General features: G+C 44.3%; 1 protein-coding gene across 1 annotated transcript in view; it reads left to right on the forward strand.

The window, feature by feature from the left end:
* LOC122945564 overlaps nucleotides 1-16,903 on the forward strand; it is a 140,519-nt gene that overhangs the window by 77,793 nt on the left and 45,823 nt on the right. Inside the window, exons 5-6 of the mRNA XM_044304629.1 lie at nucleotides 60-348; nucleotides 1,208-1,456. Of these exons, the coding sequence (XP_044160564.1) occupies nucleotides 60-348; nucleotides 1,208-1,456 (538 nt within the window). The remainder of the gene's footprint in view (nucleotides 1-59; nucleotides 349-1,207; nucleotides 1,457-16,903) is intronic.

A 16,903-nucleotide genomic window follows, 5' to 3' on the forward strand; every position in this document is an offset into this window, starting at 1 on the left:
AGGTGGAATCTTCTGTAATAATTCGGTCTTTGATGCTTTACATTTTATCTTTCTGTTAGGAACCCAATAATCTCAACACCTCTCAAAATAGCAAAAATGGTGCCACCTTCTTCATCCAAGAGACCACCCAGGAGAAGAGCCACTGGCTGGAGCCGGTGCTGAGGACCATTGACAAGGTGGATTTTACAGTTACTGAAATCTCAAAGATTAAGAAGCTGTCATACAAGGCGAAGGAGATCGGCCCCATCAGCTGCATCCTGCACTTCAACAAGGAGACCTTCCATAAGATGACTAAGAAGGAGAACTCCGGAGAAACAGTGATTGACCGCAAGATTCTGCAGCATCTGGGTAATCTTACTGATCAGATCTACAACATGTACAGGAGAAGAGACGTGAATGCGAAAACAGCCAGAGCCCCCCCTTAATAGACCTCCCAACCCACATTCCCCAACATATATCCATCCCGGAGGCAGTGACCCCCATAACAGACCTCTCAACCCACACACCCCTTACATATCCATCCCGGAGGCAGTGACCCCCATAACAGACCTCACAACCCACACACCCCTTACATATCCATCCTGGTTATACTACAGATTATACTATATTTTATACTGTACATTATACTGTAGATTAATATATAGCATATACTACAGATTATACTATAGATTATACCATAGATTATACTGTAGATTATACTGTAAATTATACCATAGATTATACTGTAGATTATACTGTAAATTATACTATAGATTATACCGTAGATTATACTGTAGTTTATACATTAAATTATACTATAGATTATACTGTAGATTATACTATAAATTATAATGTAGAGTATACTGTAGATTTTATCATATATTATACTGTAGATTATACTGTAGATTATATTGTAGATTATACTATAGATTATACTATAAATGATAATGTAGATTATACTGTAAATTATACTATAGATTTTATCATATTATATTATAGATTATACTGTAGATTATATTGTAGATTATACTATAGATTATACTGTAAATTATACTATACTGTAGATTATAATGTAGATTACACTCTATTTTATCATTTATATTATACTGTAGATGATATTGTAGATTATACTATAAATTATACTGTAGATGATATTGTAGATTACGCTATAGATGACTCTGTAGATGATATTTTATCTTCACACTGTGGCATTTGCTTTTCTGTGCAGGTAAAAAAGTGCAGACAGTGGTTGTTGTGGTTGATGATGTGGATGATGATGGATCAGAGGACGGTCTCCGAGCGCTGTATAATAAGACTCGGCTCAGCCGGTCGGCGCCTCTGGTCGTGTTCAGACGGGAGGAGAAGCAGGAGGAATTTCTGGCATATTTCTCATCTAACAACGATGCAGAGGTGGCGGCCCAGGAGAAATGGAGTAAACTCCAGAAATCCATCGAGACAAGAGTGAAGGCGCCACCCGGTAATGGCCACACTAATCATTTTAGGAAAGATGACCCCCCCCCCCCCCCCCAATGTCACACAGGGGCCAGAGTCATGACTATGAGAGTGCATTCACACGACCGTATGTATTTTGTGTTCCATGCGTACAGATCCAGACAGAACACGGTGAGCTCATCGGAAGAGCTGGGTCGGCACTGCGGTTACACATGGCGCTCATGTCCAAGGATGGCGTCCCAATGGCGGATGGGAAGGGGCCCGGCGCTCACTCTACTTGCTGAATACAATTATGTCTTTATTCAAGGAATCATAGCATCAGAAAATGACACATTTCGACTCTGAGCCGAAACACATCACTTTTTGATGCCATGATGCATTGAATAAAGACATTACTCTGTTCAGCAAGCAGAGTGAGTGCCGCTCATCTTCCTTACAGCACATGGTATGCTGTCCGTTTTTTTGCGGACCCATTGAAATTAATGTGTTCGCAACTAATCTGCAAAAAATGTGGATCAGATGTGCACCAAATTCTTCCCAGAATTCCGGAGGAACATGTATGGCCTATAAGTCTCCTCACCCCGATTAAGGCGCTCTCTCCGCAAGGAGAGATAGGACCCCCCCAAGACCAAAGATACAGTCATGGGGTCTAAAGGACAGATTCTCAGAGCAGTAGTGTCACATGAGGGACCATTCACACCCCCGTATGGTCGCCGTGCCCATGTCGCGGAGTCCGCAAAACACAGGCACCGACCGTGTGATCTCTGTATCGCGGTGTAGACCAATTGACTTAAATGGTTCTGTGATCCACAACATGCGGCGAAATATGGGACATCTTCTGTCTTTTGTGGTGCGGAGGCATGGATCGGAATCCCACTGAAGGGCTCCTGTGCGTTTCCGTGGGCTTCTGATCCATGACTCCGCATAACAAAAGATACAACATATCCTGTCTTTTTCCATATGTTGTGTATCACAAACCAGATCCAGTCGATGGACTCACACTGCATGATCCCATGGGCGCGGCGACCATACGGTCGTGTGAATAGACCCTAACCGGAAGGCCTCTGCTTGGAGTGGCGGTTTACGTTATTCGTACCTCTGCCTATACTTTACTTTGCTAAATGTTTGAAGCCCACAAACAAAACCTGTTATTTCTCCAGTTTAAACATCTCTTACCGTTTTGTGTTCGCAGCTCTTGTGCAGGCCTATGTGTTTCCATGGTTACAGACTACAAACATCCTGTGTGGTCTGAAGTGACTTGTTCTTCCTCTTCTGTGGGGTAAGAAGAGGTCTGATTACAGGGTTAATTGCTATCTGTAACCCTAGAGGTACCAGGTCAGCGCAGGAGCTGTATACACCGACAGTGGGACCCTGCTGTTCACTAGGACAGGATATGATGACTAGTGATGAGCGGCAGGGGCAATATTCAAATTCACAATATTTTGCAAACATTCTGTAGAATATTCATCAAATTTTCGCGAATTCGAAAATTTGTGATTATATTCTTGATTGCGAAAATCGGCAATGTAATATTTGTGTAATGCGCGCAAAATACCGGCGTGGGTCACTTATGGTACATTTTCCAAGTTGTTCGAAGTTTTCTGAGACTGGAGAAAATGGTCGGCAGAACATTACAATAGCTTTATATGCAGGTCGAGGGCTCCGATATATTTGCGCTTGTGAATTTTCGGCAATTAATGATGCACATATTTTTTCGCAATACATGCAACTTGTGACATCACAGCACTCTGTCTGTAGCTGTATGTATGGACAGCAGAGAAACAGTAATCCCTATCCCACTGCCTAACACCCTGCACTGGACTCTATCAGCTCCACTATATCAGGATATAACCTGCACTGACTATCTGTATTATATATATATCAGCTCCACTATATCAGGATATAACCTGCACTGACTATCTGTATTATATATATATCAGCTCCACTATATCAGGATATAACCTGCACTGACTCTCTGTATTATATATATATATCAGCTCCACTATATCAGGATATAACCTGCACTGACTCTCTGTATTATATATATATATCAGCTCCACTATATCAGGATATAACCTGCACTGACTATCTGTATTATATATATATCAGCTCCAGTATATCAGGATATAACCTGCACTGACTATCTGTATTATATATATATCAGCTCCACTATATCAGGATATAACCTGCACTGACTATCTGTATTATATATATATCAGCTCCACTATATCAGGATATAACCTGCACTGACTATCTGTATTATATATATATCAGCTCCACTATATCAGGATATAACCTGCACTGACTATCTGTATTATATATATATCAGCTCCACTATATCAGGATATAACCTGCACTGACTATCTGTATTATATATATCAGCTCCACTATATCAGGATATAACCTGCACTGACTATCTGTATTATATATATCAGCTCCACTATATCAGGATATAACCTGCACTGACTATCTGTATTATATATATATCAGCTCCACTATATCAGGATATAACCTGCACTGACTATCTGTATTATATATATATCAGCTCCACTATATCAGGATATAACCTGCACTGACTATCTGTATTATATATATATCAGCTCCACTATATCAGGATATAACCTGCACTGACTATCTGTATTATATATATATCAGCTCCACTATATCAGGATATAACCTGCACTGACTATCTGTATTATATATATATATCAGCTCCACTATATCAGGATATAACCTGCACTGACTATCTGTATTATATATATATATCAGCTCCACTATATCAGGATATAACCTGCCTTGACTATCTGTATTATATATATATCAGCTCCACTATATCAGGATATAACCTGCACTGACTATCTGTATTATATATATATCAGCTCCACTATATCAGGATATAACCTGCACTGACTATCTGTATTATATATATATCAGCTCCACTATATCAGGATATAACCTGCACTGACTATCTGTATTATATATATATCAGCTCCACTATATCAGGATATAACCTGCACTGACTATCTGTATTATATATATATCAGCTCCACTATATCAGGATATAACCTGCACTGACTATCTGTATTATATATATCAGCTCCGCTATATCAGGATATAACCTGCACTGACTATCTGTATTATATATATATCAGCTCCTCTATATCAGGATATAACCTGCACTGACTATCTGTATTATATATAATCAGCTCCACTATATCAGGATATAACCTGCACTGACTATCTGTATTATATATATATCAGCTCCACTATATCAGGATATAACCTGCACTGACTATCTGTATTATATATATATCAGCTCCACTATATCAGGATATAACCTGCACTGACTATCTGTATTATATATATATCAGCTCCACTATATCAGGATATAACCTGCACTGACTATCTGTATTATATATATATATCAGCTCCACTATATCAGGATATAACCTGCACTGACTATCTGTATTATATATATATCAGCTCCACTATATCAGGATATAACCTGCACTGACTATCTCCCACTAACTATCTGTATTATATATATATAAGCTAACTAACTAACTGTCTAATGACACAGGAAAGCCCAGAGCTCAGCAATGTCACTGCTCTGTTTCTCAGATCAGCATACAAGGGTTGCTGGGGAGGGTCTTATATAGTAAGGGGGAGGGGCTGCTTTCCTATTGGTTGCTAGGGATGTTGCTAAAATCTGACAAAAACATTGCAGCCTTCTCATTGGCCCACAAGCAAGAAGGGAGGTTACTGATGAAAAAAAATCTAGAATATTCGCGATTACGAATATACAGTACAGACCAAAAGTTTGGACACACCTTCTCATTCAAAGAGTTTTCGTTATTTTCATGAAAATTGTAGATTCACACTGAAGGCATCAAAACTATGAATTATCACATGTGGAATTATATACATAACAAAAAAGTGTGAAACAACTGAAAATATGTCATATTCTAGGTTCTTCAAAGTTGCCACCTTTTGCTTTGATTACTGCTTTGCACACTCTTGGAATTCTCTTGATGAGCTTCCAGAGGTAGTCACCTGAAATGGTCTTCACTTCACAGGTGTGCCCTGTCAGGTTTAATAAGTGGGATTTCTTGCCTTATAAATGGGGTTGGGACCATCAGTTGCGCTGTGGAGAAGTCAGGTGGATACACAGCTGATAGTCCTACTGAATAGACTGTTAGAATTTGTATTATGGCAAGAAAAAAGCAGCTAAGTAAAGAAAAACGAGTGGCCATCATTACTTTAAGAAATGAAGGTCAGTCAGTCCGAAAAATTGGGAAAACTTTGAAAGTGTCCCCAAGTGCAGTCACAAAAACCATCAAGCGCTACAAAGAAACTGGCTCACATGCGGACCGCCCCAGGAAAGGAAGACCAAGAGTCACCTCTGCTGCGGAGGAGAAGTTCATCCGAGTCACCAGCCTCAGAAATCGCAGGTTAACAGCAGCTCAGATTAGAGACCAGGTCAATGCCACCCAGAGTTCTAGCAGCAGACACATCTCTAGAACAACTGTTAAGAGGAGACTGTGTGAATCAGGCCTTCATGGTAGAATATCTGCTAGGAGACCACTGCTAAGGACAGGCAACAAGCAGAAGAGACTTGTTTGGGCTAAAGAACACAAGGAATGGACATTAGACCAGTGGAAATCTGTGCTTTGGTCTGATGAGTCCAAATTTTAGATCTTTGGTTCCAACCACCGTGTCTTTGTGCGACGCAGAAAAGGTGAACGGATGGACTCTACATGCCTGGTTCCCACCGTGAAGCATGGAGGAGGAGGTGTGATGGTGTGGGGGGGCTTTGCTGGTGACACTGTTGGGGATTTATTCAAAATTGAAGGCATACTGAATCAGCATGGCTACCACAGCATCTTGCAGCGGCATGCTATTCCATCCGGTTTGCATTTAGTTGGACCATCATTTATTTTACAACAGGACAATGACCCCAAACACACCTCCAGGCGGTGTAAGGGCTATTTGACCATGAAGGAGAGTGATGGGGTGCTGCGCCAGATGACCTGGCCTCCACAGTCACCGGACCTGAACCCAATCGAGATGGTTTGGGGTGAGCTGGACCGCAGAGTGAAGGCAAAAGGGCCAACAAGTGCTAAGCATCTCTGGGAACTCCTTCAAGACTGTTGGAAGACCATTTCAGGTGACTACCTCTTGAAGCTCATCAAGAGAATGCCAAGAGTGTGCAAAGCAGTAATCAAAGCAAAATGTGGCTACTTTGAAGAACCCAGAATATGACATATTTTCAGTTGTTTCACACTTTTTTGTTATGTATATAATTCCACATGTGTTAATTTATAGTTTTGATGCCTTCAGTGTGAATCTACAATTGTCATAGTCATGAAAATAAAGAAAACTCTTTGAATGAGAAGAAGGTGTGTCCAAACTTTTGGTCTGTACTGTATATCACTATATTCTAAATATTAGCACATTCTCGAAGTTGCGATATTTGCGATTAATAATTACGATTCGAATATTCGCACCCCCAACACTAATGAAGATATCATCAGGGACTGATCTGGAGATTTCTGGGGGTTTTATCATAAGAATCTAACCACAGCCCACAGTCCTCGGTGGTGAAGGAGCGGTCAACTGCAGGAGAGCTGTGAACAGCCGAGGGTCTCCATATTACGATATATAATTTCCCAGGGTCCATACACTGGGCTGAGTGTGAGGTCACATCCAGTGTCGGACTGGGGTACCTAGGGCCCACCAGTAAAATATATTTTGGGGGCCCACCATATGGATACATTCAAATATAATAAGTAATCTAACAAGTTTTCTATATGACCATAGGCTGGTTGAGGTGCTGTACATTGAATATATGTATGTAGTGCAGTAAGTCTAATGTGTTGTTTAACCCCCTCAGCCCCCCTAGCTTAAACACCCTTAATGACCAGACCACTTTTTACAATTCATGCAACTTACCACCCAAATGAATTTTGCCTCCTTTTCTTCTCATTAATAGAGCTTTCATTTGATGGTATTTCATTGCTGCTGACATTTTTACTTTTTTTGTTATTAAACAAAAGTTACCGAAATTTTTGCAAAAAAATGACATTTTTCACTTTTAGTTGTAATTATTATTTTTTTTAAACGACATCTATATAAAAAAAATCTAAAATTATTGTTCTACATGTCTTTGATAAAAGAAAAATGTTTGGGTAAAAAAAAATGGTTTTGGTAAAAGTTATAGCATTTACAAACTATGGTACAAAATTGTGAATTTCCGCTTTTTGAAGCAGCTCTGACTTTCTGAGCACCTGTCATGTTTCCTGAGGTTCTACAATGCCCAGACAGTAGAAACCCCCCACAAATGACCCCATTTCAGAATGTAGACACCCTAAGGTATTCGATGATGGGCATAGTGAGTTCATGGAAGTTTTTATTTTTTGTCACAAGTTAGCGGAAAATGATTTTTTTTTTCCTTACAAAGTTTCATATTCCACTAACTTGTGACAAAAAAATAAAAACTTCCATGAACTCACTATGCCCATCACGAAATACCTTGGGGTGTCTTCTTTCCAAAATGGGGTCACTTGTGGGGTAGTTATACTGCCCTGGCATTTTAGGGGCCCTAATGTGTGAGAAGTAGTTTGCAATCAAAATGTGTAAAAAATGCCCTGTGAAATCCGAAAGGTGCTCTTTGGAATTTGGGCCCCTTTGCGCACCTAGGCTGCAAAAAAGTGTCACACATGTGGTATCGCCGTACTCAGGAGAAGTTGGGCAATGTGTTTTGGGGTGTATTTGTACATATACCCATGCTGGGTGAGAGAAATATCTCGGCAAATGACAACTTTTCCCATTTTTTTATACAAAGTTGGCATTTGACAGCGATATTTATTACATGTATGGCCAGCATTAGGAGTTTCTGCTATTCTCCTTATATTGAGCATACGGGTAATGAGATATTTTTTTTTTTTCATTTAGCCTCTGGGCTAAAATAAAAAATGAACGGCACAGAAGTCTTCATTCGCATCGATCAATGTGGATGAAAAAATCTCTGCCCAAAAAAAAAAGGAGGGGAAAGGCGTCTGCCAGGACATAGGAGCTCCGCCCAACAGCCATACCCACTTAGCTCGTATGCCCTGGCAAACCCGATTTCTTCATTCACATCAATCGATGTGGATGAATAAATCATTGCCGGGATTTTTTTAGATTTTTTTTATATACAAAGTGTTTGCCAAAGCATATGAACACCGCCACTTCCTCAGCTCATAAGCCTTGGCAAACGTATTTTTTACTGCAGAGGAGAAATCTTGTCTTGCAGCGCCGCATACACTGACTTTTGTGTAATCTGACAGCAGCGCAATGCTTCTGTCAGAATGCACATCAGTGCTGCAGCTAGTCGATCAGTTGGTCCACCTGGAAGGTAAAAAAGACAAAAGAAAAAAGAAAAAACCAGGCCGCAACGCAATAAATTTGTTAACTTTACAATAACATTTGAACGGAACATATAAACTTTATTTAACTTTTTGAACAGAACGTTAACTTTTTTTTTACCGGCGATTTTTTTTTTTACCTTTATAGGACAAACCTCTCCTTCCCCATGGGATAATGCCCAGAGATGTGGCAAAGTACTTTGTCCTAGGTGAAAGCAGAGGTTTGCAGCAGCTGTGTGTGAATGGGCCCTAATAGCCCTGTGTGCCTGTCCTGTGAGATGTGATCCCTATGCTAGGTGTACCTGTGAGTGGTAGTTCCGGAAACACTTCCCTAAGCATAGGGCAGGGTGGTCAGGGCAGTCAGGACAGAAATAGCGGGTGTCACGCCTTATTCCACTCCTGCTACAGACACGGCATTTTTTTCGGGGTGGCGGTCGGTTTGAGGTACAAGCAACGACACTGGGGAAATGTCGCTCGTGTAGACGGCTAACTACACTGGTGGATGGGGCCACGGAACCTCCTGGGTACAGGAGGTTCTCGATGATCTCTTCCTGAAATTTGAGGAAGGATCCAGTTCTCCCAGCCTTACTGTAGAGAACAAAGCTATTATACAGAGCCAATTGAATTAAATATACAGACACCTTCTTATACCAGCGTCTGGTCCTGCAGGAAAGTAGATAAGGAGCCAACATCTGGTCATTGAAGTCCACCCCTCCCATGAGCGAATTATAGTCGTGGACACAGAGGGGCTTTTTAATGACACTGGTTGCTCGTTCAATTTGGATTGTCGTGTCTGCGTGAATGGAGGAGAGCATGTAAACGTCACGCTTGTCTCTCCATTTCACCGCGAGCAGTTCTTGGTTACACAAGGCAGCCCTCTCCCCCCTTGCAAGACGGGTGGTAACGAGCCGTTGGGGGAAGCCCCGGCGACTAGGTCGCACGGTGCCACAGCAGCCAATCTGTTCTAGGAACAAATGCGGCACACAAAGAGGGGCACACTTGTTTAGAAATTGTCCAAATAAATAAATAAGGGTGACACCAAGTCCCAGACTGTCTTCCCATCGCTCCCCAGGTATTCAGGGCAACCGACCGGCTCCAGGGTCTGATATTTACCCTCATAGATCCGAAATTTGTGGGTATAGCCTGTGGCTCTTTCACAGAGCTTATACAATTTGACCCCATACCAGGCGCGCTTGCTTGGGATGTATTGTTTGAAGCCGAGGCGCCCGGTAAAATGTATAAGGGACTCGTCTATGCAGATGTTTTGCTCAGGGGTATACAAATCTGCAAATTTGTTGTTAAAGTGGTCTATGAGGGTCCGAATTTTGTGGAGCCGTTCAAAAGCAGGGTGGCCTCTGGGACGGGAGGTGCTGTTGTCGCTAAAGTGCAGGAAACGCAGGATGGTCTCAAATCGTGTCCTGGACATGGCAGCCGAGAACATGGTTATGTAATGAATTGGGTTCGTGGACCAATATGACCGCAATTCATGCTTTTTGGTTAAGCCCATGTTGAGGAGAAGGCCCAGAAATTTTTTTAATTCGGAAACTCGGACGGGTTTCCACTGGAAAGACTGGGCATAATAGCTTCCCGGGTTGGCGGCTATAAATTCAGTGGCATATCGGTTTGTTTCTGCCACAACTAAGTCCAAGAGCTCTGCAGTCAAGAACAGCTCAAAAAACCCCAGGGCCGAACCGATCTGAGCTGTCTCAACCCGAACTCCAGACTGGGCGGTGAAAGGGGGAACTACTGGTGCGGCTGAAGTTGGGGGCTGCCAATCAGGGTTTGCCAACACCTCAGGGACTCTAGGGGCTTTACGGGCCTGTCTGTGCGGTGGCTACGACGGGGGAACTAATGCACGTGCCACCGTACCAGCTTCAACTGCCCTTCTGGTGCTCGCTACTTCACCATGTTCTACGGCAGTGCTGGTACTAGGTCCAGGATGGGCTGCGCTGCTGGTGTATGCCTCACCACGTAATCTGACAGCTCCAGCCCCACTCTGCTGCCCTTGAAGCGGATCCTGTGCAACCTGTGGTGTAGCGACACGGGGCCGGGTACGCCTGGTGGTATCAGGGACCTCAACCTCCTCGTCCGAACTTTAAGTCAGACTGCCACTGCTTTCTACAGGTTCATATTCTGACCCGCTGGATTCATCAGATGAGGGTTCCCATTCCTCATCCGACTGGGTCAGAATCCTGTAGGCCTCTTCAGAAGAATACCCCTTGTTTGCCAATTGATCAACTAAATTTAGGGGTATTCCTGAGACTACCCAAGAAAAAAAGCAAGCCTGTCTTACAAAGGGGAGGCTAGCGAAGTACCGGAGGCCGCTGCGGTTGATAAAAAAATATCAAAACAGTTTTCTTTATCGCCGCAGCGCGTGTAAAGTGATTGTGCAGTGATTAAAAAAAAAAATTGTCACTGCGGCGGGGCGGGCGTGGGTGAACGCACGTGTGGGGGACCGATCAGGCCTGATTGGGCAAACACTGCGTTTTGGGTGGAGGGCAAGCTAAGGTGACACTAATACTATTATAGATCTGACTGTGATCAGTTTTGATCACTTACAGATACTATAACAGTACCAATGCTGATTAGCGATACTCTAATCAGCGAACTAGTGACTGCGGTGCGGTGGGCTGGGCGCTAACCGATCGCTAAACTACCTAACCAAGGGACCTAAACTATCCTAAAACTAACAGTCAGTACCAGTGGAAAAAAAAAAGTGACAGTTTACACTGATCACTTTTTTCCCTTTCACTGGGTGATTGACAGGGGCGATCAAGGGGTGATCAAGGGGTTAATTGGGGTGATGGAGGGTGATCTGGGGGCTAAGTGTAGTGTTGGGTGTACTCACTGTGAACTGTGCTCCTCTGCTGGAACCAACCGACGAAAAGGACCAGCAGAGGAGAAGAGAAGCCATTTAACACCTTATATTTATAAATATAAAGTGTTAACTGGCTTCTGATTCGTTTTTTTGAAAATCCTCAGCCTGCCAGCGATGATCATTGGCTGGAAGGCTGATGACGAAATTGTCTTTTGCGTTTCGCGAGATGACGGCCCGGCGCGTCCACTCGGAATAACAGGGCCGCCGCAAAGACGCAATCCTGCGTATGGCGGTCCTGAGAAGGTTAATGTGTTATGTGTCATTTATGCAGGGGGTGAGACACAAGGGGCCCACTTTACTCAGGGGCCCACCGGGCCGAGCCTGGTCACATCTATGTAGAAGACTCCTCTATAATGTCACCAATAGGCAGGGGCAGATTAGGAACTCAAAGTGGGCCTGAAAAAAATGTACAAGTAGCCCCATGCTGTAGGCGGAGCCAGACTGATAGAAGGCATGGCCAAGCCAAGGAGGCGGGGTTTTGGTGGGTCAATCTGTAGTTTTTATTGATACCATTGTAGAATGTATTTGCCCTTTTGATCGCTTTTTTTCCGTTTTTGGGAGACAAAGCAACAGAAAAACTGCAAATCCACAATTTTTTTTTAATTATGTCAGTCACTGTACGGAATAAATGTGTTTATATTTTATTAGTACAAACATTTTATGAGCAACAATAACAATGATCTTTACCATATTTTCTATTGTTAAATTTTTTTAATAGTTAAAATATTTTATTTTTTTTCTCAATATTTATTTTAAGTCTCTTTAGAGGACCTTAACAAGTGGCCTTCAGCTCGCCTCTCTCATAGATTGCAATGAAATACCATTGCAGCCTATAGGAGATTTACTGTGTTCCTATGGAGCTCTGCCACAGGCAGGCCTCCATAGGAACACCTCTGTGCAGAGCACCATAGGAACACTTCTGTGGCAGAGCTTCATAGGAACACTTCTGTGGCAGGCCTCCATAGGAAAACTTCTGTGGCAGAGCTCCATAGGAACACCTCTGTGGCAGAGCTCCATAGGAAAACATCTGTGGCAGGCCTCCATAGGAACACTTCTGTGGCAGAGCTCCATAGAAGCCAGCTGTGGCAGAGCTCCATAGGAACACTTCTGTGGCAGAGCTCCATAGGAACACCTCTCTGGCAGAGCTCCATAGGAAGCCTGCTGTGGCAGAGCTCCATAGGAACACTTCTGTGGCAGAGCTCCATAGGAACACCTCTGTGGCAGAGCTCCATAGGAACACTTCTGTGGCAGAGCTCCATAGGAACACTTCTGTGGCAGAGCTCCATAGGAACACCTCTCTGGCAGAGCTCCATAGGAAGCCTGCTATGGCAGAGCTCCATAGGAACACTTCTGTGGCAGAGCTCCATAGGAACACCTCTGTGGCAGAGCTCCATAGGAACACCTCTGTGGCAGAGCTCCATAGGAACACTTCTGTGGCAGAGCTCCATAGGAACACTTCTGTGGCAGAGCTCCATAGGAACACCTCTCTGGCAGAGCTCCATAGGAAGCCTGCTATGGCAGAGCTCCATAGGAACACTTCTGTGGCAGAGCTCCATAGGAACACCTCTGTGGCAGAGCTCCATAGGAACACCTCTGTGGCAGAGCTCCATAGGAACACTTCTGTGGCAGAGCTCCATAGGAACACCTCTGTGGCAGAGCTCCATATGAACACCTCTGTGGCAGAGCTCCATAGGAACACTTCTGTGGCAGAGCTCCATAGAAACACTTCTGTTCCAGAGCTCCATAGGAACACCTCTCTGGCAGAGCTCCATAGGAAGCCCGCTGTGGCAGAGCTCCATAGGAACACCTCTGTGGAAGAGCTCCAGAGGAACACTTCTGTGGCAGAGCTCCATAGGAACACCTCTGTGGCAGAGCTCCATAGGAACACCTCTCTGGCAGAGCTCCATAGGAAGCCCGCTGTGGCAGAGCTCCATAGGAACACCTCTGTGGAAGAGCTCCAGAGGAACACTTCTGTGGCAGAGCTCCATAGGAACACTTCTGTGGCAGAGCTCCATAGGAACACCTCTCTGGCAGAGCTCCATAGGAACACCGCTGTGGCAGGCCTCCTTTATGGTTCCTGTAATCAGATCCATGTAACTGGTCCCCTACATTAATTTTATTCGATAATCATTTTGCTTAAAAGACAACACTCATAGCTGGGTGGCAGCAATTTTAAGGTTACTTTTGAACATGTCACGTGATCGTGATCTTTGCCTTCTCTCACGGCAAGACGCTGCCTTCGGCGCGCCTGTTGTTTGACGGGGAGGTGTTGCTGCACGCGCATGATGATGATGTGCCACCTTTGGGGACAGCACATTGGAGGACACCATTTGAGAGGGAGGGGACTGTAGCTATTTAATAGGGCTTTCAGTGGCACGTGCACGCTATTACCCATACTCCCCTGACGAAGCCGCACATGCGACGAAACATGTCCGGATTTGTAGTGTTTGTTGCCGATTTTTAGGCAGGGACTAGCTATAGGGTGCCAATTATAAGTGAGAAGGCGAGCGTGCAGGGCGGTGTGATATACATGCAGCGGAATGTGTGGATGACACACTGATTGTATCGATACACCAATAACTCCAATGTACTCACATGTATTCAGCCTTACTGAGCACTGTGTGTGTGTGTGAGCATATTAAGCAGCGACAATTGCTGCAACAATACACCAGTTATTCCAATATACTCAGATGCATTCAGCTGTACTGAGCGCAGTCTGTATGTGTGACCACTACAATAAATTCTGATTAGCCGCCATATATATACAGTGACGTGGGAGGTGACAAATGGTGTGGAACGTTGTACCAACCACTCAAGCGTGTTCAGCTATACAGAGTGTGATGTATGTGGGAGTTTTGGTAAGCAGTGCAGCACTGCAGTATAATGAGAGCATTTAGATTTATCTCCAGTAATATCACAAAAATACGCCCCTCACCCATAAAACTGTGGTTATCAACAACACAGTGCTGCAATACAGAGCACTGACCCTATTGCCGCCTGTATTTGCGAAACAACATATGTACCCAGCTAGTGTCTGATAGTTTTATTCTACACAAATTTTATTTTCTATATTAGATGTTTTAACAGAATCAAATAAAGATGTAGTTTTATCATATACATGAGCTAGGACCTCTAAAGGGACTTTGTGGTCTTTTGACCCTGTTTTTTTAGACCTCCATAGGAACACCACTGTGGCAGGCCTCCATAGGAACACAGCTGTGGCAGACCTCCATAGGAACACAGCTGTGGCAGGTCTCCATAGGAACACCGCCGTGGCAGGCCTCCATAGGAACACAGCTGTGGCAGGTCTCCATAGGAACACCGCCGTGGCAGGCCTCCATAGGAACACAGCTGTGGCAGACCTCCATAGGAACACAGCTGTGGCAGGTCTCCATAGGAACACCGCCGTGGCAGGCCTCCATAGGAACACAGCTGTGGCAAGTCTCCATAGGAACACCGCCGTGGCAGGCCTCCATAGGAACACAGCTGTGGCATGCCTCCATAGGAACACCGCTGTGGCAGGCCTCCATAGGAACACAGCTGTGGCAGGCCTCTATAGGAACACAGCTGTGGCAGGCCTCCATAGGAACACAGCTGTGGTAGCCCTCCATAGGAACACAGCCGTGGCAGACCTCTATAGGAACACCACCATGGCAGGCCTCTATAGGAACACCGTTGCAGCAGGCATTCATACGAACAGCATTGCGACAGGCCTTCATAGGAACACAGCTGTGGCAGGTCTCCATAGGAACACCGCTGTGGCAGGCCTCCATAGGAACAGCATTGCGGCAGTCCTCCATAGGAACACAGCTGTGGCAGGCCTCCATAGGAACACAGCTGTGGCAGGCCTCCATAGGAACACAGCTGTGGCAGGCCTCCATAGGAACACAGCTGTGGCAGGCCTCCATAGGAACACTGCTATGGCAGGCCTCCTTAGGACTTAGGAACACCTCTGTTGCAGGCCTCAGAGACTTACAAAGGCCCAACGCTGCCATAACAACCTCTATCTCAGCATGGGGGATGCATTCAGGCCCCAGAAGTGCAGAACTCCAGGAGAAATTTTCAACTACATGTGAAAGGGTAAAATGTCTATAATAGGTGTTATTCCAGATCTCAGACCATGTGTCTGGGTGTCTCCTGTGAAAAGCAGCAGGGACCCGGCAGTTATGGTGGACATTGGGGTATATACACTCACCTAAAAAATTATTAGGAACCCCATACTAATACAATGTTGGACCCCCTTTTGCCTTCAGAACTGCCTTAATTCTACGTGGCATTGATTCCACAAGGTGCTGATAGCATTCTTTAGAAATGTTGGCCCATATTGATAGGAGAGCATCTTGCAGTTGATGGAGATTTGAGGGATGCACATCCAGGGCACGAAGCTCCCGTTCCACCACATCCCAAAGATGCTCTATTGGGTTGAGATCTGGTGACTGTGGGGTCATTTTAGTTCAGTGAACTCATTGTCATGTTCAAGAAACCAATTTGAAATGATTCGAGCTTTGTGACATGGTGCATTATCCTGCTGGAAGTAGCCATCAGAGGATGGGTACATGGTGGTCATGAAGGGATGGACATGGTCAGAAACAATGCTCAGGTAGCCCGTGGCATTTAAACGATGGCCAATTGGCACTAAGGGGCCTAAAGTGTGCCCAGAAAACACCCCCCACACCATTACACCACCACCACCAGCCTGCACAGTGTTAACAAGGCATGATGGATACATGTTCTCATTCTGTTTACGCCAAATTCGGACTCTACCATTTGAATGTCTCAACAGAAATTGAGACTCATCAGACCAGGCAACATTTTTCCAGTCTTCAACAGTCCAATTTTGGTGAGCTCGTGCAAATTGTAGCCTCTTTTTCCTATTTGTAGTGGAGATGAGTGGTACCCGGTGGGGTCTTGTGCTGTTGTAGACCATCTGCCTCAAGGTTGTGCGTGTTGTGGCTTCACAAATGCTTTGCTGCAGACCTCGGGTGTAACGAGTGGTTATTTCAGTCAACGTTTCTCTTCTATCAGCTTGAATCAGTCGCCCATTCTCCTCTGACCTCCAGCATCAACAAGGCATTTTCGCCCACAGGACGGCCGCATACTGGATGTTTTTCCCTTTTCACACCATTCTTTGTAAACCCTAGAAATGGTTGTGCGGGAAAATCACAGTAACTGAGCAGATTGTGAAATA

Source organism: Bufo gargarizans, chromosome 8 (genome assembly GCF_014858855.1).
Source record: "Bufo gargarizans isolate SCDJY-AF-19 chromosome 8, ASM1485885v1, whole genome shotgun sequence".
Classification (NCBI taxonomy): domain Eukaryota; kingdom Metazoa; phylum Chordata; class Amphibia; order Anura; family Bufonidae; genus Bufo; species Bufo gargarizans.